The sequence below is a fragment of the Tachypleus tridentatus genome, chromosome 7, assembly GCF_004210375.1.
Source record: "Tachypleus tridentatus isolate NWPU-2018 chromosome 7, ASM421037v1, whole genome shotgun sequence".
Taxonomy (NCBI): Eukaryota; Metazoa; Arthropoda; class Merostomata; order Xiphosura; family Limulidae; genus Tachypleus; species Tachypleus tridentatus.
The window spans coordinates 94,103,397-94,127,135 of NC_134831.1; the positions used below are offsets into that span (position 1 = coordinate 94,103,397).

Sequence of the window (23,739 nt, forward strand, 5' to 3'; positions counted from 1 at the left end):
TACGTAGTGTACTCTACACAGTCTGTTGATTTTATATAAAGTCATTTAAGCTAACTCACAGTTCCTTAGAGATTTAATCTCAAAGCGCCAATTTTCTACAAATATCTGGGGGTATCGCCCCCAGATCATAGAAACATATTTATATTTTGCATGCTTATTGTACGTAACACAATATGTGTTGACTTTTGATTTCATAAATCAGAACCTACCTTTTAAACATTCTGCATATGGGTATGGGTGTTAAAACGAGAGGTTTTGAAATATCGATTACTATTGCGCAGCAAAATGTAGGTCTAGTTTTCAAATTTTCCATTGATCTCACGAACAATGCTCGGCGCTTCGAGGTTATCTACACGCACATGCGCTGCGGACTTGATTCTTGAAGTCTGCCATGTTTTAAAGTCGAGTTCGGAATATATCTCAGTGAAACGGTTATTATAATTATCAGTTTCCGTATCCTTTTTATGCAAATATTTTGTTATTGTTGACCTTAAAGTAGAAGTACAATCCTGACTTCTTGTTAAACATAACAAGAAGGGCTAGTTTATCTCCATTATATTTTGATCGATACCTTCCTATTATATCTGACCGTTGTTTACATTATATGTCATACTGTAGCAAGTGTCTCTGATAATGGCACATTAATTTATGAAATTATAATTGTGTACTTTGAAGTTTGAGAGCGGTTGCTTTTCAGTCGTGTATTAATAAATATGTGTTTGATGATATAACTTTCTGGTAATTGTTAAGTATCCTACACCTGGTAACAATTTCTTTCGTTTTACATTTTTCAATATAAGCTGTAAAGGTTTACAAAAAATCTAAATTTTCATTGTATGCTCATTAGAATTCGTGATAACAATTTTCATTAATTTTAATTGGTGCAACTCTCTTAAATTCTGGTTAATAACCTGAAATCTTTGGATTATCTATGAGATCATCACAGAAATCAGTTTCTGTTTGTTTATAAAGCAATCATAATAAAACTTGAAAATAGATGTAATTAATTGGTCTAAGTTAATCTTCTCGTAAGAAAATTTCGTTCTTTCTTTGTTTATATCATCTTCTAATGATTAAAGCTCAGAGGTCAGTATAACATAGTTTAAGTTAAAGGGGGTTCTCAGCAGACAAAATATTAAGGAGTCTGGCAAACTTTGTGGCTGTCATGTGCATACTTCATCTTTTATCTTAACTTTAGAAATTAGAAATGGCAAAAGATACAATCTACCTGTGTAACTTTAGAGTTTCAGTAGATGGAGAGTGGCTGTGCTTGAAAGAACTGACTGATGTCCAATTCGATGTGCCCCAGCAACCTCCACAACATGATGGTAAGTACTGAGCACACCTTGTTTTCATATAATTAGCTAATTTATTTGTCTGTTGGGTTATCTAATCTTTATGGTTTACTAAATTATGAAAGTGGTAAATTTAAATCATTATGACTGTGCCTTATTGCTTCGAGAAAAAAAAATTGTATTTGAGAACAATGCAAAAGTAATTATATGTTACAAGGAATAATCAGAAAAAAAATTATATTTATACTAATATAAATTTCTCAAAGAAACAGTAAATGAATATTTTATTAAATGTGTTAGTTTTTCCATTGGTTAAAACTGTAGTTCTTACTTTATAACAAAACCAATGTGTATTGTAATTCTGGCAGATATTCATCATATAAGTTTAAGTCGCATCTAACAAAGAAATACTCGGAAAGTTTGTGTCATTCAGTTTGTTGTTTTTTCCACCTCATGAGTTTAATTTTTAATACTTTTTTTGTCACCAGAGAAAGATCCGGTCGCTATCGAGCGTTCAAATCTTGTAAATGTGACCAAGCTTGTGGTGAAAGAGTTAATAGAGTCATCTCTAAAGTATGGGAGAATGTTGGACTCTGACCATGTTCCTCTACAACACTTCTTCATTCTCTTAGAGCATGTAATGAGACATGGCCTGAAGCGTAAGTAGGAGATCACAAGCAAAATAATCTTGCTAAGTTCTATGTTTTCACACTTTAAATTCTTCAGTTATTTTGTGTTGTTTTATTTTATATATACACACACACACACATCCTGTGTCAAAAGTAAGGTAGTGTTTTTGATAAGAATGATGTGATGTTTGCTTATGAAATAATATTGTTATTTTCACACCAAAACGTTATATATTCACTGAAGTCAAACAAGTCTTCGTTAACCTGTTGTAGAAATGGAAAAATTTTGGGAAAGTGACTAGGAATATACAAGTTTTTCTGCTGTACTAAATGATTGGAACATCCGTAGTGGGCCAATAATGCCCTTTTTGTGACTCAAACTTTATAACAAATTTTGTTTCTTGTAGCTAAGAAGGGACTTCTGGGACCAAGGAAAGAACTCTGGCATCTTCTAGAAATGGTTGAGAAGTATATGCCTGAGGCTTCAGACATAACATCAAGTGTCCGAGAACTTCCAACTGTGAAGTGTGTATCATAATTTGTTTATTTAAATTAATTTATTTGTTTTTACATGATTGTAGAGAGAAAGAGGGGGAACTCCTAGTCTTGTATACTCACGTACGTGAGTTATCCGAGTTTATGATTTAAGTTTTTGTAAAATATGATGACACGTGAATAGTACTTAAATGTTATTTATACATGACTTTAATCCAGTAAAAGACACATTCTTTATTTTCATATCACTATTCTCTTACAGTGAATTATATTTCAAGTTTTAGTTTTACTGTAGGGTTGTACGCTGTGTTTTTATATGTAGGTCGGTTGTTATTTTTGTTGGGTAATCTTGTGTTGCTGTTTCTAATTATTGATAGCTACTTCTTCCTTCTTATCCAGAAATCTGTTGTTCCTTTTGTTGGTATCATTTGTGGTTATGTTTTACATCGGGAGTATTATTGTTACAATCATATATTTTCAGATCATTGTGAAGATATTATAAAGTGTATATATATTGTTTTTAATGTTGAATTAGATGGTTTGTTTTATTTTACATAAGGTTAATGTTTAATATAACTAAATAAAGTGTGTTAACTGTGGTGCAAAATTTTGACAATCTTTTTAAGAATGAGTAGTGTTGTTTCTTCTCCTGGTTTTTAAGATTTATATTTTTAAGCACACTTTTATTCATAATGTGTTTTTGTGTGTGTGTTTTTTAAATAAAATGCTTTCCATAATGAGGCTTTTGCATCTAAGTTTTAAGATCTTCCTATAAGAAGTTTCTTGGTTGGTCACTTTTTTTACAATTATTTTACTGGCTGTTTTTTAAACTTTTTTGCCATCCCTAATAGCCAGGTGGTTACAGCACTTGACTGTCCATTACATCAAACATGCTTGACCTTTCAGCCATGGGGAATATTATATTGTGGCTTTCATTCCCACTAATCATTGGTAAAAGAATAGCTCGAAGGTTGGCAGTTGGTGGTAATGACTAGCTGCCTTTTCTCTATTCTTACACTGCTAAATTAGAGACACCTAGTACAGAGAGTGCTTGTATAGCTTTGCACAAAATTCAAAACAAACAAACATCCCTACTGTTTTTCCTCCATTGTATACTCGTGTTCTTTTTCAACAGTTTTTTTATTAATTTTTGGGTAATTTTTACATGAATATCTTTACAAGTTAGTTCCGTTTTAACTAACTTTGTAAGTAAATATCTTATGAACCTTATCTGCTTCAATGCCAGTTTGCGATGTTTAAACCATTTTCCTGTTTTGGATATCAATGTGCTTTTGTGATTTTCTTATAACTTTGATGTGACAGCAAAATAAGTACTTGGTTTTGGTCACTACAGTTGTGCCTTTATTTGGTACATTAATTTTATTCATCAAAGTTTCCTAACTCGTAGAAAATTTAACTTGCATGTTAAGTTACATTGAAAGTGGTAAACTTTTGTTCTTATTGTTTGTTTGTTATTTTGATACCTTCCTGAAATCAGGGCTTGAAATAAGTGATCAACTATGAATGTGTGGACCAAAATGTAAAATGAAGACTGTTTTTTTTTATTTTTCCAAGTTGGCACTTTTGTAGATTACAAAACATTTAATGAAGCTTTTATTGGAAATTGACAGCTGTGAAATTTTTCATAAGAGGTTCCAGTATCGACAATTTGAAATGAGTAAGCATACAATTCAACTAATTATTTTCAAATTCCTTGGTTTGTCAAGTAATACCATGTACAGTTCAGGTGATCAAGAAAAGGAAGATCTTCTGGCTCCAAACAAAACAATCATATTTAGTGAGAAGTGGCTTAAGAATGTAGGTTTACTGGCTCTCAATGAAGGGAAGATCTTCTGGCTTCAAACAAACCAATCTTATTTAGTGAGAAGTGGCTTAAGAATGTAGGTTTACTGGCTCTCAATGAAGGGAAGATCTTCTGGCTCCAAACAAACCAATCTTATTTAGTGAGAAGTGGCTTAAGAATGTAGGTTTACTGGCTCTCGATGAAGGGAAGATCTTCTGGCTTCAAACAAACCAATCATATTTAGTGAGAAGTGGCTTAAGAATGTAGGTTTACTGGCTCTCGATGAAGGGAAGATCTTCTGGCTTCAAACAAACCAATCATATTTAGTGAGAAGTGGCTTAAGAATGTAGGTTTACTGGCTCTCAATGAAGACTGAACTCAGATGTACCAGTGGTTACAACATTAGAATAATTTCAAGAAACATTACTTGTTTATTTTAGGCTAATATATGCTTTTGTTTTTTTAATTCAGTGACCAGAGTAATTCTGATGGTTTGTGCATGGGAACTGTAAAGGAAACAAAAATAACTCCTAACAATTGAGGTTCTGTGGTTCAAGACTTATGACACTAAAATTACATTTCACTTTGTGCTTTGGAGCTGTGGATGTTCTATAAGATAGATGGTGAAATCCATATTCTAATCTGATAAGAGTCAAAGGGAAATGTCATTTACTGACCTCTATTTGTAGATGTAGGCTATCACTTCAAAATTAGGGATAGCTAACCAGATAGCCCTCATGAAACTTTGTACAAAATTCAACAAACAGATAAACATGGTTGAAATGATATATGTTTTCCTGCTTTATAACAATTTAACTTTTCAATTACAGTGTTTAGTTTGATGGATATTTTGTCTTTGTTTATGTATTTTGTAGTGTCTTTACATATATTTGTTTATCATGGAAACGTATTATTTATTAGACATTTTATGGGATTTATAATTTAATTTTGTTCAGTATTATTATGTAAGCTTAATCTTTATTATTTGATAATAATTGTTCTTGTAATGTTTGTATTAACAGTTTTTGTCTTCTACAGTTAGACATATTTTTGTAAAGAGTTTAAATCTGTTTTTAAGCTTGGTAACCATTTCATTATGTTTCTCAGCGAGTCCTTTTTGTTTTGTTTTTTTAATTTGCTACTAAATGTTTTTCAGCTTAGGTGTTTTTTTTCCATTATTTTGGTGGATTAATTTACACTGCTTCTCTTTGTGGTTGTTTCCATTTCTTGCCCATTATCATACTTGTTTTATGGTATTCTTACTATTTGGTTTGTTTGTTTGTTATGAATTTTGCACAAAGCTACATGAGGGCTATCTGCACAAGCTATCTCTAATTCAGCAGTGTAAGACTAGAGGGAAGACAGCTAGTCATCACCACCCACCGCCAACTCTTGAGCTGCTCTTTTACCAACGAAGAGTGGGATTGACTGTCACATTATAATGCTTTCATGGCTGAAAGGGCAAAACGTTTGGTGTGATGGGAATTTGAACCTGTGACCCTCGAATTACGAACCAAGTGCCTTAACCACCTGGCATGCCAGGCTTCTTACTGTTTGGTGATTTTTTTTTATGCATGTATTCATACTGTATAATATGATTTTCTTTATTGGTAAAAGACGTGTGACCCTCCAGCCCCACTTGTTTCATTCATCTTGTTTAAGATTATATTTGATTATTTATTTATAATATTTAAAACTCCTATCATTTTATGTTCATAATATTTGTTTCTTTTCATTGTTTTATTTCTCTGCTTGCATGTTTTATTTCTTATCTAGTTATGTTACTTACCTGTTTTTGTTTATTAATGGTGATATATTTTATGTTCATTTATTTTACCTTTTATCTTTTAGTTCTTATTTTGATTTATTCATTTTACCCTGTGATTTTTTATTTTTTTGTGGCAGCCTTTTTCCCTGTCTTATATGGATGTATGTCATTCAAATTTCTTATGACCATGAGGTAAGACTATTTTTGAATTCCATTTTAATTTTTTGTAGGTCTAATCTTCTCTAAATTCTATGACTAGCAACTTCTTCACCTTGGTGGTAGAGATATTCAGCATGTTAAAAATGTGTTTTGGATTAGTTTTAAAATATTTGTACATTGACTATATATTTAAAAACAAGTTTGGGACCCTTGAACACGTATACAACTACACGGTCATATCGGAAATATAGCATTACATAGTTCAATTTTGTCTTGCTTATTCTGGGTTTTGTTTAGGACTAGTCAATCAGAGGTATGCAAACCATCACAGTTATTGCTAAAAAAAGACAAGATCAGTGCATTTTGACAGTTGAGAGGATACTTCAATAATTGTGAAACCATATACGGTCTCAGAAATAACCAATTTTGTGTTTGTTAAAGGTTTACATCTCACATTTTTGTTACTTGTTTGTATAGAGTTTTTATTGTTTTAAATCAGATGCAAGGTAGCTTTTCAATGTTTAATATGAGCTGCAAAATATCTCTTAAGTAATACTACATTTATAGTATGTAAATCGGTAACTAGTTTAGTATTGTAAGTAATACTACATCTATAGTATGTAGATCAGTAACTAATTTAGTATTGTAAGTAATACTACATTTATAGTATGTAAATCGGTAACTAGTTTAGTATTGTAAGTAATACTACATTTATAGTATGTAGATCAGTAACCAGTTTAGTATTGTAAGTAATACTACATTTATAGTATGTAGATCAGTAACCAGTTTAGTATTGTAAGTAATACTACATCTATAGTATGTAGATCAGTAACCAGTTTAGTATTGTAAGTAATACTACATCTATAGTATGTAGATCAGTAACTAGTTTAGTATTGTAAGTAATACTACATTTATAGTATGTAGATCAGTAACTAGTTTAGTATTGTAAGTAATACTACATTTATAGTATGTAGATCAGTAACTAGTTTAGTATTGTAAGTAATACTACATTTATAGTATGTAAAGCAGTAACTAGTTTAGTATTGTAAGTAATACTACATCTATAGTATGTAGATCAGTAACCAGTTTAGTATTGTAAGTAATACTACATCTATAGTATGTAGATCAGTAACTAATTTAGTATTGTAAGTAATACTACATTTATAGTATGTAAAGCAGTAGCTAGTTTAGTATTGTAAGTAATACTACATCTATAGTATGTAAATCAGTAACTGGTTTAGTATTGTAAGTAATACTACATTTATAGTATGTAAATCAGTAACTGGTTTAGTATTGTAAGTAATACTACATTTATAGTATGTAAATCAGTAACTGGTTTAGTATTGTAAGTAATACTACATTTATAGTATGTAAATCAGTAACTGGTTTAGTATTGTAAGTAATACTACATCTATAGTATGTAAAGCAGTAACTTGTTTAGTATTGTAAGTAATATTACATTTATAGTTTTTAAAGCAGTAACTAGTTTAGTATTGTAAGAAATACTACATTTATAGTATGTAGATCAGTAACTAGTTTAGTATTGTAAGAAATACTACATTTATAGTATGTAGATCAGTAACTAGTTTAGTATTGTAAGTAATACTACATTTATAGTATGTAGATCAGTAACTAGTTTAGTATTGTAAGTAATACTACATTTATGGTATGTAAAGCAGTAACTAGTTTAGTATTGTAAGTAATACTACATTTATGGTATGTAAAGCAGTAACTAGTTTAGTATTGTAAGTAATACTACATTTATGGTATGTAAAGCAGTAACTAGTTTAGTATTGTAAGTAATACTACATTTATGGTATGTAAAGCAGTAACTAGTTTAGTATTGTAAGTAATACTACATTTATGGTATGTAAAGCAGTAACTAGTTTAGTATTGTAAGTAATACTACATTTATGGTATGTAAAGCAGTAACTAGTTTAGTATTGTAAGTAATACTACATTTATGGTATGTAAAGCAGTAACTAGTTTAGTATTGTAAGTAATACTACATTTATGGTATGTAAAGCAGTAATAAGTTTAGTATTGTAAGTAATACTACATTTATGGTATGTAAAGCAGTAACTAGTTTAGTATTGTAAGTAATACTACATTTATGGTATGTAAAGCAGTAACTAGTTTAGTATTGTAAGTAATACTACATTTATAGTATGTAGATCAGTAACTAATTTAGTATTGTAAGTAATACTACATTTATAGTATGTAGATCAGTAACTAATTTAGTATTGTAAGTAATACTACATTTATAGTATGTAAAGCAGTAGCTAGTTTAGTATTGTAAGTAATACTACATCTATAGTATGTAAATCAGTAACTGGTTTAGTATTGTAAGTAATACTACATTTATAGTATGTAAATCAGTAACTGGTTTAGTATTGTAAGTAATACTACATTTATAGTATGTAAATCAGTAACTAGTTTAGTATTTGAAGAAATACTACATTTATAGTATGTAAAGCAGTAACTAGTTTAGTATTGTAAGTAACACTACATTTATAGTATGTAAAGCAGTAACTAGTTTAGTATTGTAAGTAATACTACATTTATGGTATGTAAAGCAGTAACTAGTTTAGTATTGTAAGTAATACTACATTTATAGTATATAAAGCAGTAACTAGTTTAGTATTGTAAGTAATACTACATTTATGGTATGTAAAGCAGTAACTAGTTTAGTATTGTAAGTAATACTACATTTATGGTATGTAAAGCAGTAACTAGTTTAGTATTGTAAGTAATACTACATTTATGGTATGTAAAGCAGTAACTAGTTTAGTATTGTAAGTAATACTACATTTATGGTATGTAAAGCAGTAACTAGTTTAGTATTGTAAGAAATACTACATTTATAGTATGTAGATCAGTAATTAGTTTAGTATTGTAAGTAATACTACATTTATGGTATGTAGATCAGTAACTAGTTTAGTATTGTAAGTAATACTACATTTATGGTATGTAGATCAGTAACTAGTTTACTATTGTAAGTAATACTACATTTATGGTATGTAAAGCAGTAACTAGTTTAGTATTGTAAGTAATACTACATTTATAGTATGTAAAGCAGTAGCTAGTTTAGTATTGTAAGTAATACTACATTTATAGTATGTAAATCAGTAACTGGTTTAGTATTGTAAGTAATACTACATTTATAGTATGTAAATCAGTAACTGGTTTAGTATTGTAAGTAATACTACATTTATAGTATGTAAATCAGTAACTGGTTTAGTATTGTAAGTAATACTACATTTATAGTATGTAAATCAGTAACTGGTTTAGTATTGTAAGTAATACTACATTTATAGTATGTAAATCAGTAACTGGTTTAGTATTGTAAGTAATACTACATTTATAGTATGTAAATCAGTAACTGGTTTAGTATTGTAAGTAATACTACATTTATAGTATGTAAATCAGTAACTGGTTTAGTATTGTAAGTAATACTACATTTATAGTATGTAAATCAGTAACTGGTTTAGTATTGTAAGTAATACTACATTTATAGTATGTAAATCAGTAACTGGTTTAGTATTGTAAGTAATACTACATTTTATAGTATGTAAATCAGTAACTGGTTTAGTATTGTAAGTAATACTACATTTTATAGTATGTAAATCAGTAACTGGTTTAGTATTGTAAGTAATACTACATTTTATAGTATGTAAATCAGTAACTGGTTTAGTATTGTAAGTAATACTACATTTATAGTATGTAGATCAGTAACTTGTTTAGTATTGTAAGTAACACTACATTTATAGTATGTAAATCAGTAACTTGTTTAGTATTGTAAGTAACACTACATTTATAGTATGTAAACCAGTAACTAGTTTAGTATTGTAAGCTATATCTCCAATGTTTTGATTTAGATTTCTGTTAAAGGACACATGATGTTATGATTCAGAAATTTTGTGCAGTATTTAGAAACAACTGTTCAGTATAAAAACAATAATCAGTAAAACAGTTAATGAAAAGTTAGTAAGTATTCAAGAAGTGATTCAATACTTTGTTAGTAGTGAGAACTTGTTTATTCTGTTCATTTACTGGATCAGTTACATAGGATATTTTGTACATTTGTTCATGTTAACCCTGAAGAAGCTGCAAATGTGAAACAATGGTTTAAATAACAATATTTTATATTTATCTGGAATGTAAAGGTTGTTTTTCTCAACTTTTATCAAAATATAGCTGTTATAGAGCATTATTATGGCTTATAAATATAGTCAACTGGGACATGAAAGTAAGTAATGCTTATTTGTAAATAAGTCTTAAACTAATTCCATATGAAGTCTGACAATGAGTAGTTCCTTAAGATATTGCTAGATAAAACAAATTGTTTAATGATTTGAGTTTATTCCATGAAACCATGTGTGAAACATTTTGAAGGATGAAAATAGAATACACATTTATTCCACTAAATGCTTTGGAACAATTTAATTGAAATACTGTGTTTTTCTTTGGTGATACCAAATGAAGTTCTTAAAATGATTGATACTTTCCAAGTAAAGTCTGTAACAAAACTTTATAATTTAAGATGAAAAATGAAAGTCTGTGATGTTGTGCTGTTTAATTCTGTTTACTTCAGAACTCACCTTGGTCATGCACGAGCCTGGTTGAGATTAGCTCTGATGCAGAAACGTCTCGCAGACTACTTTCGCTTGTTGATTGATAAAAAAGAAGAAATCCTCATGTAAGAAATATGTCAGAACCATAAATACTGTTTATGATTTTGGAACAGTAACAATAAGGACAATGTTGTGTCAACATCTTGTATTTTAGTATCTTCTCGTATCTTATTTATGATTGATTCATTGATACATTACATGTATTTATTGAAAGTAATATTATGAATAAACCGGTAGTTCTTGTTTGTTTTTTTTAGTTTGTATTTCACATGCACATTAATATGTACATACAAAGTATGTGTATCAGTGCCAACCTTTGCACATGGATCGCACCTTCATATCTCAGTTAAGTGGTAGACCAAATTTTCTTCATATCTGTCATTAGATTCATATTTAATAAGTAAACTACACATTTAACTGTACTCTGATTTGTAAATGACCTAAATGAAATTGCTAATAATTACACTTGATTAATTAACACAGTTCACATCATAACAATTGTAGTGAGTCTAATAAACCTTAAGTACTGGACAGAAGACTTTGTCAGCACTGGATATGGCAGATGTAATTGATTGAAATATTATAACATATCTCTCTTTACCTTTACTTAAGTATTTGGTAATATACAGGTGTATTTTCTGTGGAATATGCTATTCTTCACAATCTTTATTGTGATTTTTGATGTTCAGAGAGTTCTATGAACCTGGAGCACTCATGTTTTCTGAAGAAGCAGTAGTAATTGGTGGTTTGCTGGTTGGGCTCAATATTATTGACTGTAACCTTTGTGTGAAAGGAGAAGACCTGGACTCTCAGGTAGGTGCTCAAACTTATCTTTTACATGAACCTTAAAGAATCTGTTATACCAGCACTGATATATTTAGCACTAGTAACAATGAAATTATAAACTCTGTTTCCTTTCACACACAGATCACAAGTTAAATACAGAGGGGGGCTATAAAGAAATTGGAATATTTAAAATAATTTTTAATATTAAAAACTATTTGTTCCAGGGAAACTAAATTTCAGCAGAATCAGAATTAGACTAAATTTTTAATCAAGATGGTTTGGACAATTAAATATTGTGACATTTTATGTTAATCATGGTGGTTTGATCAGTTAAGTATTGTGACATTTTATTTTAATCATGATGGTTTGATCAGTTAAGTATTGTGACATTTTATTTTAATCATGGTGGTTTGATCAGTTAAGTATTGTGACATTTTATGTTAATCATGGTGGTTTGATCAGTTAAGTATTGTGACATTTTATGTTAATCATGGTGGTTTGATCAGTTAAGTATTGTGACATTTTATGTTAATCATGGTGGTTTGGTCAGTTACATATTGTGACGTTTTATGTTAATCATGGTGGTTTGATTAGTTAAGTATTGTGACGTTTTATGTTAATCATGGTGGTTTGGTCAGTTAAGTATTGTGACGTTTTATGTTAATCATGGTGGTTTGGTCAGTTAAGTATTGTGACATTTTATGTTAATCATGGTGGTTTGGTCAGTTAAGTATTGTGACGCTTTATGTTAATCATGGTGGTTTGGTCAGTTAAGTATTGTGACGTTTATGTTAATCATGGTGGTTTGGTCAGTTAAGTATTGTGACGTTTTATGTTAATCATGGTGGTTTGGTCAGTTAAGTATTGTGACGCTTTATGTTAATCATGGTGGTTTGGTCAGTTAAGTATTGTGACGCTTTATGTTAATCATGGTGGTTTGGTCAGTTAAGTATTGTGGACGTTTTATGTTAATCATGGTGGTTTGGTCAGTTAAGTATTGTGACGTTTTATGTTAATCATGGTGGTTTGGTCAGTTAAGTATTGTGGCGTTTTATGTTAATCATGGTGGTTTGGTCAGTTAAGTATTGTGACGTTTTATGTTAATCATGGTGGTTTGGTCAGTTAAGTATTGTGACGCTTTATGTTAATCATGGTGGTTTGGTCAGTTAAGTATTGTGACGTTTATGTTAATCATGGTGGTTTGGTCAGTTAAGTATTGTGGACGTTTTATGTTAATCATGGTGGTTTGGTCAGTTAAGTATTGTGGACGCTTTATGTTAATCATGGTGGTTTGGTCAGTTAAGTATTGTGACGTTTTATGTTAATCATGGTGGTTTGGTCAGTTAAGTATTGTGACGTTTTATGTTAATCATGGTGGTTTGGTCAGTTAAGTATTGTGACGTTTTATGTTAATCATGGTGGTTTGGTCAGTTAAGTATTGTGACGTTTTATGTTAATCATGGTGGTTATAAAACATTATCTCTGTTTGTATACATTTTATAATTTTTTTTAAAATTAATGACTTCTTTTTACAGCAAGGAGTAATTGATTTCAGCCTGTATCTGAGAGAAAATAACCACACTGAGTGTCCAGCTGAAGGGTGTGTCACCTTTTCCATTTTTGTTCAAATATCTGAGCAATAATTATTCTAGGACTTATATTGTGTCCATCTCAAGGTTTTTGTTTCAGTATTATTAAATTTTACACACTTCCTTTTCTCTGCTTTGAAGTGTATAAAAGATTAATTTTTGAAGCATTTTTTTATGTTTATTGGGTTATTATTGTACTTGACAATCATGGATTATTTAAGTTCTTAAAAAGTTTAAAATCACCAGAGGAAGGGCATCCTAGCCCATAACATTGTGAATATTAAACTATCTATTTAACATTAACCATTTTTCATGGTATAATTTTTTCCCCACATTTTTGGATTTCATTTTGATAATGTGACCTTCTTTGATAACCTTTTGGTAAATAAAAATGTTGGTTGTATTTCTGTTTGTTTTTTATTATATGTGTATATTGCATGCTACTCCCACATGGCTAATGTGGCATCCTAAACTTAGTGTTAAATCTTTAACAGAGAGCTTTCGTTCTAGCTTATGAGTATTGAACATAATGATCATGCAGCCCGTGCTTCTTATTCCCCAAGTAATCTGGTCCCCTGTGAAAAAAGTTTGGTGACCCCTGCTGTAGAGGAAACTTGAAGAATTGTAACTTGTTCAATGACTTACTAAAGTCCAGAGTAAAACTTGTACGTGAGTATAAGTTCAGTTATGGGTCAGAGAATGAACTATAGATTGAATTTTGACTCAATTTCCTCAATTCATATTTTGCTTACATTTTATTATAGTGTCTTTGTACAGTTTCAACATTGTTATAACAACTCTGGCTTATCACAAATGTTCAGAAACATAAGTGAGTGTAAGCTGTTTACTTTCATTCCTGGTATCTTTTAAACCTACTGTGCTCCACACTGGTAACACGTAAATGTGCCGTGCTCCACCCTGGTAACAAGTAAGTGTGCCGTGCCCCACTGTGGTAACACATAAGTGTACCATTCTCCACCTATATCCATCTCATTTGCACAGAGAAAACTTCCTGTTTACCTATTCTGATTCTAACTAATCAGTCTAGCCAAAAATCACAAGATCACATAAAACTTATTAGCCAATCATTGTAGGAAACCATACAGTTGCTATGGAACCTGATTCAGATAAGTCGTATTACACGCATTAAAAAGTTGAGTCTGTAGAAATGTTCAAAACAAGAATACAGGAAAAATGTGTTAGCTCTCAATAAATAACATATAAAGATATGAGAGAAAACATATTTATAATAACATCTCCTGATTTTTCCAGTGCACATATGAATGTTTTAGATTAAGAGTTTGATAACTGAAGACACAGAGAACTGATCCCTAGTATTGGTATGTACAGAGAAAATGGTTAACATCAAGGTACATTCTAATTACAGATATGTTCAAACACACACAAATGTTTTGACATTAGCATGCATAAACATAAGTGCATCTCAAAAACACAGATTGAAATATAATTTTTATGATTGGGTAGCTGTTGTTTGAAACTGTTTCTCCCTTGTTGATTCTAATTTTGAATTCATTAATTTAGAGTCCACTCAGCAGCACATATGACAGCTGTTTTAGACCAGAAAAACTATATAGAAGAACTGAACAGACATCTGAAGTAAGTAATACCGTATTATGTCTTTGTGTCAGGTAGAGTCGTCTGAAGTAAGTAATAGCGTATTATGTTGTATTTGTGTCAGGTGGAGTCGTCTGACGTAAGTAATACCGTATTATGTTGTATTTGTGTCAGGTGGAGTCGTCTGAAGTAAGTAATACCGTATTATGTTGTATTTGTGTCAGGTGGAGTCATCTGAAGTAAGTAATACCGTATTATGTCGTATTTGTGTCAGGTGGAGTCGTCTGAAGTAAGTAATACCGTATTATGTCTTTGTGTCAGGTGGAGTCGTCTGAAGTAAGTAATACCGTATTATGTTGTATTTGTGTCAGGTGGAGTCGTCTGAAGTAAGTAATACCGTATTATGTTGTATTTGTGTCAGGTAGAGTCGTCTGAAGTAAGTAATACCGTATTATGTTGTATTTGTGTCAGGTAGAGTCGTCTGAAGTAAGTAATACCGTATTATGTTGTATTTGTGTCAGGTAGAGTCGTCTGAAGTAAGTAATACCGTATTATGTTGTATTTGTGTCAGGTAGAGTCGTCTGAAGTAAGTAATACCAGATTATGTTGTATTTGTGTCAGGTAGAGTCGTCTGAAGTAAGTAATACCGTATTATGTTGTATTTGTGTCAGGTAGAGTCGTATGAAGTAAGTAATACCGTATTATGTTGTATTTCTGTCAGGTAGAGTCGTCTGAAGTAAGTAATACCATATTATGTTGTATTTGTGTCAGGTAGAGTCGTCTGAAGTAAGTAATACTGTATTATGTTGTATTTGTGTCAAGTTAAGTGAGATGTTTTACTGGTTTAATCTTATGAGCCGTAAAGTAATGGTTGTTTTAAACCACTTAATTTCAGAATCACATCTTATTGTGTAAAAACTTTGCTTATATACATTTCAAATTATAGTTTTTCAAAGTCTTAATCTGTTCCTATACAAATAATTATAAGTGTTTTTATAGTGGACGTGTATTCTTCACACGTGTTATGCGTAGTAATTTAAGTTATTAGTTACTAACAGTCACTAAAAGGATAACCCTCTGGCTTAGACAGTAGAGCACCTGCCTGGCATTTGACAGGGCCTCGGTCTTAAATCCAAATCCAGGAAATGTATATTTCAAGAAATAGTGTCAAGTTCTTACTCAGTGTGGGAGCCATCCAAGAATCTGAAGTCTGGCTAGAGGATAAGGGTGTTGTAGTTTGATTTGTTAAAAAGTGACTTATAGGTAACCTTGTTTCATTTGCTTGAACCTGAGAGGGGGGGGTTATGGGACATGTACTAATTGATTGATTGAATATAATCAATTAATAAGCTTGTCAGTTGAATGATTAGGAAAAACCATTAATTTGCCAACTGTACATGTCATTCAACTTAGAAGATATATCATAGGACAGTTTCTGTAAAATATTCAGTCAAAATACCAAGCTACATGTTTATCCTGAAATAGAAATGGTACATACATTTTTAATCAAGGAGTATGTGACTGGTTTATGCTATGTAAATTTGGTCACAAATAATATAATAACTTAAACACATGGATGTACAGGTGAAATAATAGACTCACTTATGGCCTAATTCAAGCACTATATATTGACACCTACATGGTAGGCCTAATCTAGGCACTATATACTGAAATCAGTGTGGTAGGCCTAATTCAGGCAAGATAAGTATTGCTTGCACACAAACAGTCATCTAACCAAAATACTGGCTAAAACTTGTTTCATAACTCAACAGTTAAGTCTTTATAAATTACAGTTTGCCTAATGTGGATATCACCCTTACGATATTTGTCATAACTATATCACAAACAAATCAGTGGCAACTATTTTGTACATCCAATATTACATAAGAATTACAATTTAGGCTTAGTGAATATTATTGGATAAAATTAAAGTAATGAACATGTGAGTTATTTATGTGTAACATAATAAATGTAGAATAATGTATGTCATTTAAAGATTATGTGCCAACAGACACCTATATCTAATAGAATGAATTATTTGCCCTGTTGGCATGATTTACTTTGCATGAATAACTGACTAACTGTAGACTTGGAAAAAATGTTGTCGTACTGTCTCTGAGATGTTATTCCTCCCAGTATTTTACTTAACTGTGTTGTTTTCTGGTTTGGTATATCAGTGTTGAATCTCTAACTTTGTGAAAGATGTTCCTGGACAAACTCTTAAAACACTAGAAGCAAGCACAACATAGACTTAACAAAAGTTAAAGAACCGATATCTATCTTGATACATTTCAGTATCTAATGGTTCACCAGTGTTGGAGTAAACCCCCCTAGTAATAGTATAATAAACAACCCTGAACCTACAATGTGAAGAATTAGTAATTGAGAATGAAATGTTTCTTCCAGTGCCACAGTAACCAATCTTCAACAGAAGGTAGAACAACTTCAAACAGCTAACACCCTGATGAAAGAAGATTTGGCTATTGCTAAAAACCAGGGACTAATGCTTCAAGAAGAAAACTCCAGGCTTCATCAAATTCACAGAGACCTCTATGATAAACATCAGAGAAAAATTGTGGTAAAAAGAAAAGTTAAACCTTTCTTGTGGAATATTTTTCTTGTATTTTAAGATTAACTCAGATGTTTTATTGGTGCTTTTAGATTACTTTTTAAGTTTTTTTTCTGTTTCTGATATCTCGTAAAATAATTTATTTAATAATAACATAACACTATATTGGTAGATATTTTATAGATACGTCTAAAATTACTTCAATATATATAGGGTTCAAACTTGATACAGTTTTTCGTGATGACAAGAAACCCACTTGAAGTAAAAATATATTCTAAAGAAAGTTGGTATGGGTATTAAAACTTTAATTAAAATACAGTACAGAACAATGTTTTCACCTTCTTAGGGCATCTTCAGGTTAAGAAGGTGAAAACGTTGTTCTGTACTTTATTTTAATTAAAGATTTAATACCCATATCAGCTGCCTTTAGAATACAGTTTTTGTATTGTACGTTATATATGTAATTATCCACAAAACGTTCTGGTTTATTGTATAGGAGTCCGAAGAGGATATGATGATGGAGAGAGAAACCTGTCAAAATACTAGAGCTGAATTTGAAATTCTCTATAATGACTTGAAGAAGAAATTACAAGAAGAAAGTAATATAAGACAGGTAATTGAAATATTTGGAATATTTTTGTGGTTACCTCTTTCCTCCAGGTGGAAAGTAACGACAGTTTACCAGTCGCATCTACATGGAACAGGATTTTGTTGTGCACAAATTCTAAAAATATTAACTATGTAGAGAAAACATAATCTATGATGTAGATGCTTCTCTCATTTTAATGATACTTGTATCATCTTCCATTATTTGATACAAAGTTACTGAACTATGTAGCTTTTTTATGAGAAGACTGTTAAAGAAAGGTGTTATAACTGCTGATTGCATTAAAGAGGGATTCAGTAGGTGAAAAATGTCACCAAACATCATTAAAATTCTTAATGTCCATGACACAGTGGCAGAGCATGCATGACTTATTCTTAGTTCTACACTCTTGTTTTCCATCTCACTTGTTGCATTTACATCAGGAGAAAGTATACGAGCTCTGGTTTCCTAACATTAAATTTCCTATAATGATTTTGAAACTCATTAGTAATTCTAATACAGATATCTCCAACACCAAAACTTCTTTAGAAGCCTTTCTCATGCAGTTTGCTTCTAGCAAAAAGAGGTTGCATTGGTTTAGGTTGTTACATTCCTGCCTAAGAACCCAAATCTTATTGAACTGTTGGTTCTTGTGCCTGCATTTATGTTCTATATTTCAGTGTGGGTTTTCTAACTTTTCAAATTTCACACTCTTAGAATTAAAATGCATTTCAAAGAGATGCTTTTGAGGAACATTCCCATCTACCTTAACCTCAAATGGAAGATACTTGGATTTCATGACAACTGCAACTACAAAATCTGGATTGTGGAGGGAAAATGGAGCCTGAGTATGTCTTCATTGTGCAGTCACATTAATTCATGTAGAAGATAAGAGAAAGTGGACAACTGTAGGTTTTTGACACAATCAAAGAAGCTCTACTTGTACAGCAACTAAAACCAATATAAAGGAACACCTTTATACCTATACTAATTAATAACCTAACATATAACTGCAGCGCCCTCTCCAATCTTGTACCCATTTATACTCTCATCCCTAAGACGTGTCCAGCAACGGTCACTTGCAAACTCTTTTTTAACCTGAAGATAACCAAGGAAGGTTGAAACATTGTTCTCTCCCTATCGATGAAAGTGTTAACACCCATACCAGCCATTCTGAAATACATTTGTATCCTAAACCCAGTATACCAATAACATTTAATAACTTAGTTATATTGAAACATAAACAGCCTGTTTTTTGTGTCATTAGGCTAAACTTATGGTGAGATCTTCTTCATTTCAGGAAGTGGAACAAGACCTTCAGACACAGATATCATCAAAGACCGAAACAGAAATGGCTTTGAAACTTCTAGAAAAAGATGTTCATGATAAAAATGAGACCATCAGCTCTCTACAACGTCAGGTTGATGAAATCAAAATGATTAATATACAGATGTATAACAGATTACAGGTAAACAAAATCTAAATTATTTTATTTTCCTCAAGAAATGAACAGTGATTCCAAGTACTTGTCTGTCAATCACATCAGATTTTCAGATTTTGTTTTTCCTCCTTATATTCTTAATTTCTGAGGTTGTCTGAATGCACCTGTCAGACTTGTATTGAATAGTTAATTTCATGAAATATTTGTTTTATGGTTAATTTTGACTGCATGCAATACTGGATTAATGCATTTTTGAGCATTGCTAGAAAATCTTTATTGAATTGGTTCGACTGTTCGTTTCTTTTAAGCATTTTCCAGAAAACTACAGATGAACTATCGGTTTTCTTCAGACAGTAACATATTATTACTAATTGAATATTTCACATGATTCTGTAATAATATCAAGCTACTTTAAGTGGATGACGTAGAACCATTATTAATGTAGCCAGAGTAGTCAAGTTATCTAATGAAACCTGTTGCTTAAAGTTACAGTCCTCATCTATTAGTATATTGTCACAAACTTCCAATAGCTTCTGCCATCCCACTTATGATCAACACTGGTCATCATTTTGTGGTGATCAGACCAACTAAACAGTTGATCGTGAATTTATTTTACTGACAGTTTACTCAATAAAATCTTTCTTTTATCTTGAATTCCAAAATTAATATTGATAACATCAGTAAAAGGCCGGACTTTGGACATACTATGGAAAATAACACTACAAATGTCCAGTTTAGGCATATACCACCTGCAGGTGATAAAAGTACTGCCCACAAATTCTTACAACTACCTGATTATAAAAGACAAGATCTCTCAAAGTATCAGTCAGTAAGTTTAATTTTTACATTCAGATTTGGTACACCCACGTGTCATATGTCGAATCCACTTTACATTCCAAGAAGTAACGTACAGATGATAAATCAGCCTCGTTGTGCATCATGCAAAGACTAGATTAACAAGTTCAACCTTACATCTGCAAGATTCTTAGGAAAGTAATGTTAAGGAAATGGTTGAAACGTTTAGTGACTTTTGTTACGAGACACTACTGTCATAAACAACCACTATCAGCTTGTTATATTTAAGAAAGTCATTATAACAGGATTGAACAGTTTGTTATCCAGAAAAAGGTTTTAATTAGTGTTTTGTAATATTTGTTTTGGTCCCATGCCAACTTTTTATGTTTAAAGTCAACCATTAAAACAGCTCAAGATAAACTATACATTTGAAATAAGTAAACAAATAATGATTCAAACATCAAAAGGTACCAGTTACTATAAATTGACTTTGTGTTTAAGTAAAAATAGAATATTTTAATCCACTACAGTATTTCTAATCTTCAGAATGTTAAAATACTAGTAATACAGTACACTGTCACACTATTACTTTATGGCATAAGACAGTGACATTACTTCACCTGACAACATTATGTCTTGACATAAATTCAGCTTTATCCCCTCAATCGTAGAACGTAAAAACTCGCCTTTCATGATGACGAGAAACCCACTTGAAGTAAAAATATATCTCGGGACTACATCTTTTACAGAGGCTCTTGGTGATTATAAAGTAAAAATATATCTCAGGACTACATCTTTTACAGAGGCTCTTGGTGATTATAAAGTAAAAATATATCTCAGGACTACATCTTTTACAGAGGCTCTTGGTGATTATAAAGTAAAAATATATCTCAGGACTACATCTTTTACAGAGACTCTTGGTGATTATAAAGTAAAAATATATATCAGGACTACATCTTTTACAGACTCTTGGTGATTACAAAGTAAAAATATATCTCAGGACTACATCTTTTACAGAGACTCTTGGTGATTACAAACTTGCAGCTATTTAAACATTAACAGGTTATGGACATAAACCTAAGAGGAAGAAAGAACACCGATAATGATAAAACTAAAACTGAGATCTGCTGTGGTTCATTGATTTACAGGACTTTAATAAAGCTTGTTTCCTCCAGTGTAGTGATTATTTGTAGTGTATCAACTGAAAGGTATTATTGACATAACAATACTGTTCCATATCTCATTTGTGTAAGTAGTCGCACATAAACTGGTACGCTGAAACTGAGTAAATAAAAACTCTTGACACTTGTGATATTATTTCTATCATTTTTTATATATATTTATCAGGAATATGAAAGTCTATTAAAGGAGAAAACAGATCAAGTTAACCATCTTCAACAGAAAGTCTCAGAAATGACACGTAATTTCCAACAGTTGGAATCTGAGTTTGGATCTTCTAGTGCACACAATTACTAACCTTTTTATTTTTGCTGTGTCTCTGGTTACTGATTGTATATATTTGCAATTGTTGTGATGACAGTATAAAACTGTAACTTGACTTTCTGCTACTGTTTCTTTGTTTTGTGCTGTTCAACTTTTGATGGTGTAATAGTTACAGACTTTAGATTTTTAATAACTGCCTTGAATCACATGCTTGTTGTCTATTGTTTCAGTGACTGATAATTGTATCAGCTCACACTACCAGGCTAAGCCTTATTTTTCAAACACTTATGGTGATTTTTCATACTGCATATCAGATTAACTTGATATGGATTTTTTTTTTCTGCATTGTTGTTTTCTTTTGACTAATTAAGGGCTTATAGGTTTAATAATAAATGTTTTTGATTTTTTTATATAGAAATTAATTTATCAGCCTTTGTATTTATAATTTCTGAAATTCTAAAAGCAGTGGAAGTATTTTTGTGAGAAATAAATGCTAAGAAATCAATCTAAAAGTGTAGCTTGCACTAATGGTTAATATAAAACAAAACAATATTAAATATCTGGTTTATTTATTCAACATATGATTCATTACATTTTACATGTACAGTGGACCAACACATTTGCGCATTGTAAGCCTATTTACACGTAAATGGTGTGTGATATCATAATTTATTTGAAATATTCTAGATTTATCTTAACCTGTATTTTGTGGCATATGATACTTATTAAGTGTTTGTAACAAATATTCTTCCCAGTTAATGAGACACTTCTCAGAATTAACAAAGATTTTCTTAATCATTCTGACTGTTTTGCAAGTTTTATTTTTTCAAGTCAAACTTCAAAGTTTTTGGTATTCAAACTTGAAGGTACTATCACTTTAAATAACAGCTTCTGCACTAGAAAGTTTCTTATGGATACAAAAAGTTGAACTGACTAAACACATTGATTTTATTGTTCTGGAAAATTTTTCAAAGCCACAATTAATTTACAACATCTGTCAGTGTTAGAACTATATTTATCTTAAATAACTTGAATCATCTGTAGATTCCTAGGAAAATACTGGTTACTGGTATTGTATGGTTTTCCACACTTTCACATAATTAAACAAATAATGAGTTGCTATTACTAAAGGGAAAGTTCATAACATTTTTACTAAACCTCTCCCAATCAGATGTGTTTATTTTGCACTTAACAAGACTGAGTAAAGATACTACTTTTATTTTAATACAGTTAATTCTATTATTGAAAAAGTTAGGTAAGATGTTAAAAGCTTGAAATTTTTTAAATACAGAGGAAACTATATCATTCTGTAATTATGAAACTAAATTCATTGTATATCTACAGAACTAAATCCATACTTTAGTTACAAAACTAATTTTTAGTTTACTGTGTCTAGTTATTTCTCACAACTGATGATTTGAAAATTGTGTCATTAAATGGTATCTGATTTTGTAGTTTAAAAATATCACTACACAAAAACTGAAGTCGGACTAACTGTTTTGATAAAATCTGCGTAGTTACTGATTTTATAAAGACTTGGAAAGGAAGATGTAAGTAATTGTTATTTTATGATACAGGAAACCATCATCTTTGTACCATGTTTATATAGATCTCATTACTGCTTCTGTGATGTTACATTTTACAATCATGATGTTAGAAAAACACTTATGTTCAAGAATCCTTCAAAGAAATGAATATAAACCATAAAACCCAAGCACTCTCAAAAGTGCTCAGGTTATAAATATTTTGTTTGTTGTATTTTACAAAATATAAAGTAGCAAGCCTTTTGTTTATTACCCTGACTTCCTCTGGTACAAGTAAGGCTTCTCTTCTTGTATAAAATATAAAGTAGCAAGCCTTTTGTTTATTACCCTGACTTCCTCTGGTACAAGTAAGGCTTCTCTTCTTGTATAAAATATAAAGTAGCAAGCCTTTTGTTTATTACCCTGACTTCCTCTGGTACAAGTAAGGCTTCTCTTCTTGTACAAAATATAAAGTAGCAAGCCTTTTGTTTATTACCCTGATCTCCTCTGGTACAAGTAAGGCTTCTCTTCTTGTACAAAATATAAAGTAGCAAGCCTTTTGTTTATTACCCTGATCTCCCCTGGGTACAAGTAAGGCTTAGTAGCAAGCCTTTTGTTTATTACCTGATCTCCCTGGTACAAGTAAGG

At 30.9% G+C, this 23,739-nt stretch overlaps 1 protein-coding gene across 2 annotated transcripts; it reads left to right on the plus strand.

The window, feature by feature from the left end:
- Positions 1-336: 336 nt before the first annotated feature.
- Positions 337-23,523, plus strand: LOC143256212 (protein RUFY3-like). Of its 2 annotated transcripts, none has more exons than XM_076513098.1 (12): positions 337-453; positions 1,206-1,328; positions 1,784-1,954; positions 2,332-2,449; positions 10,745-10,849; positions 11,474-11,597; positions 13,106-13,170; positions 14,702-14,776; positions 17,141-17,312; positions 17,800-17,916; positions 19,190-19,357; positions 21,473-23,521. In XM_076513098.1, the coding sequence occupies exons 2-12, from the start codon at positions 1,208-1,210 to the stop codon at positions 21,599-21,601; spliced, it is 1,365 nt and encodes a 454-aa protein (XP_076369213.1). In that variant the 5' UTR covers positions 337-453; positions 1,206-1,207; the 3' UTR covers positions 21,602-23,521. The 2 variants fall into 2 exon arrangements, with proteins under 2 accessions (XP_076369213.1, XP_076369214.1); XM_076513099.1 differs by lacking the exon at positions 337-453 and adding an exon at positions 573-749 and having other exon boundaries at positions 21,473-23,523.
- The last annotated feature ends 216 nt before the right edge of the window (positions 23,524-23,739 follow it).

Bases quoted from the DNA above. Each gene is read 5' to 3' on its own strand.
- LOC143256212 (XM_076513098.1), top strand. From the start codon at position 1,208: ATGGCAAAAGATACAATCTACCTGTGTAACTTTAGAGTTTCAGTAGAT. The intron at 17,917-19,189 runs GTAATTGAAATA...TCTTCATTTCAG, and splicing joins AAGAAAGTAATATAAGACAG to GAAGTGGAACAAGACCTTCA. The intron at 19,358-21,472 runs GTAAACAAAATC...TATATTTATCAG, and splicing joins AGATGTATAACAGATTACAG to GAATATGAAAGTCTATTAAA.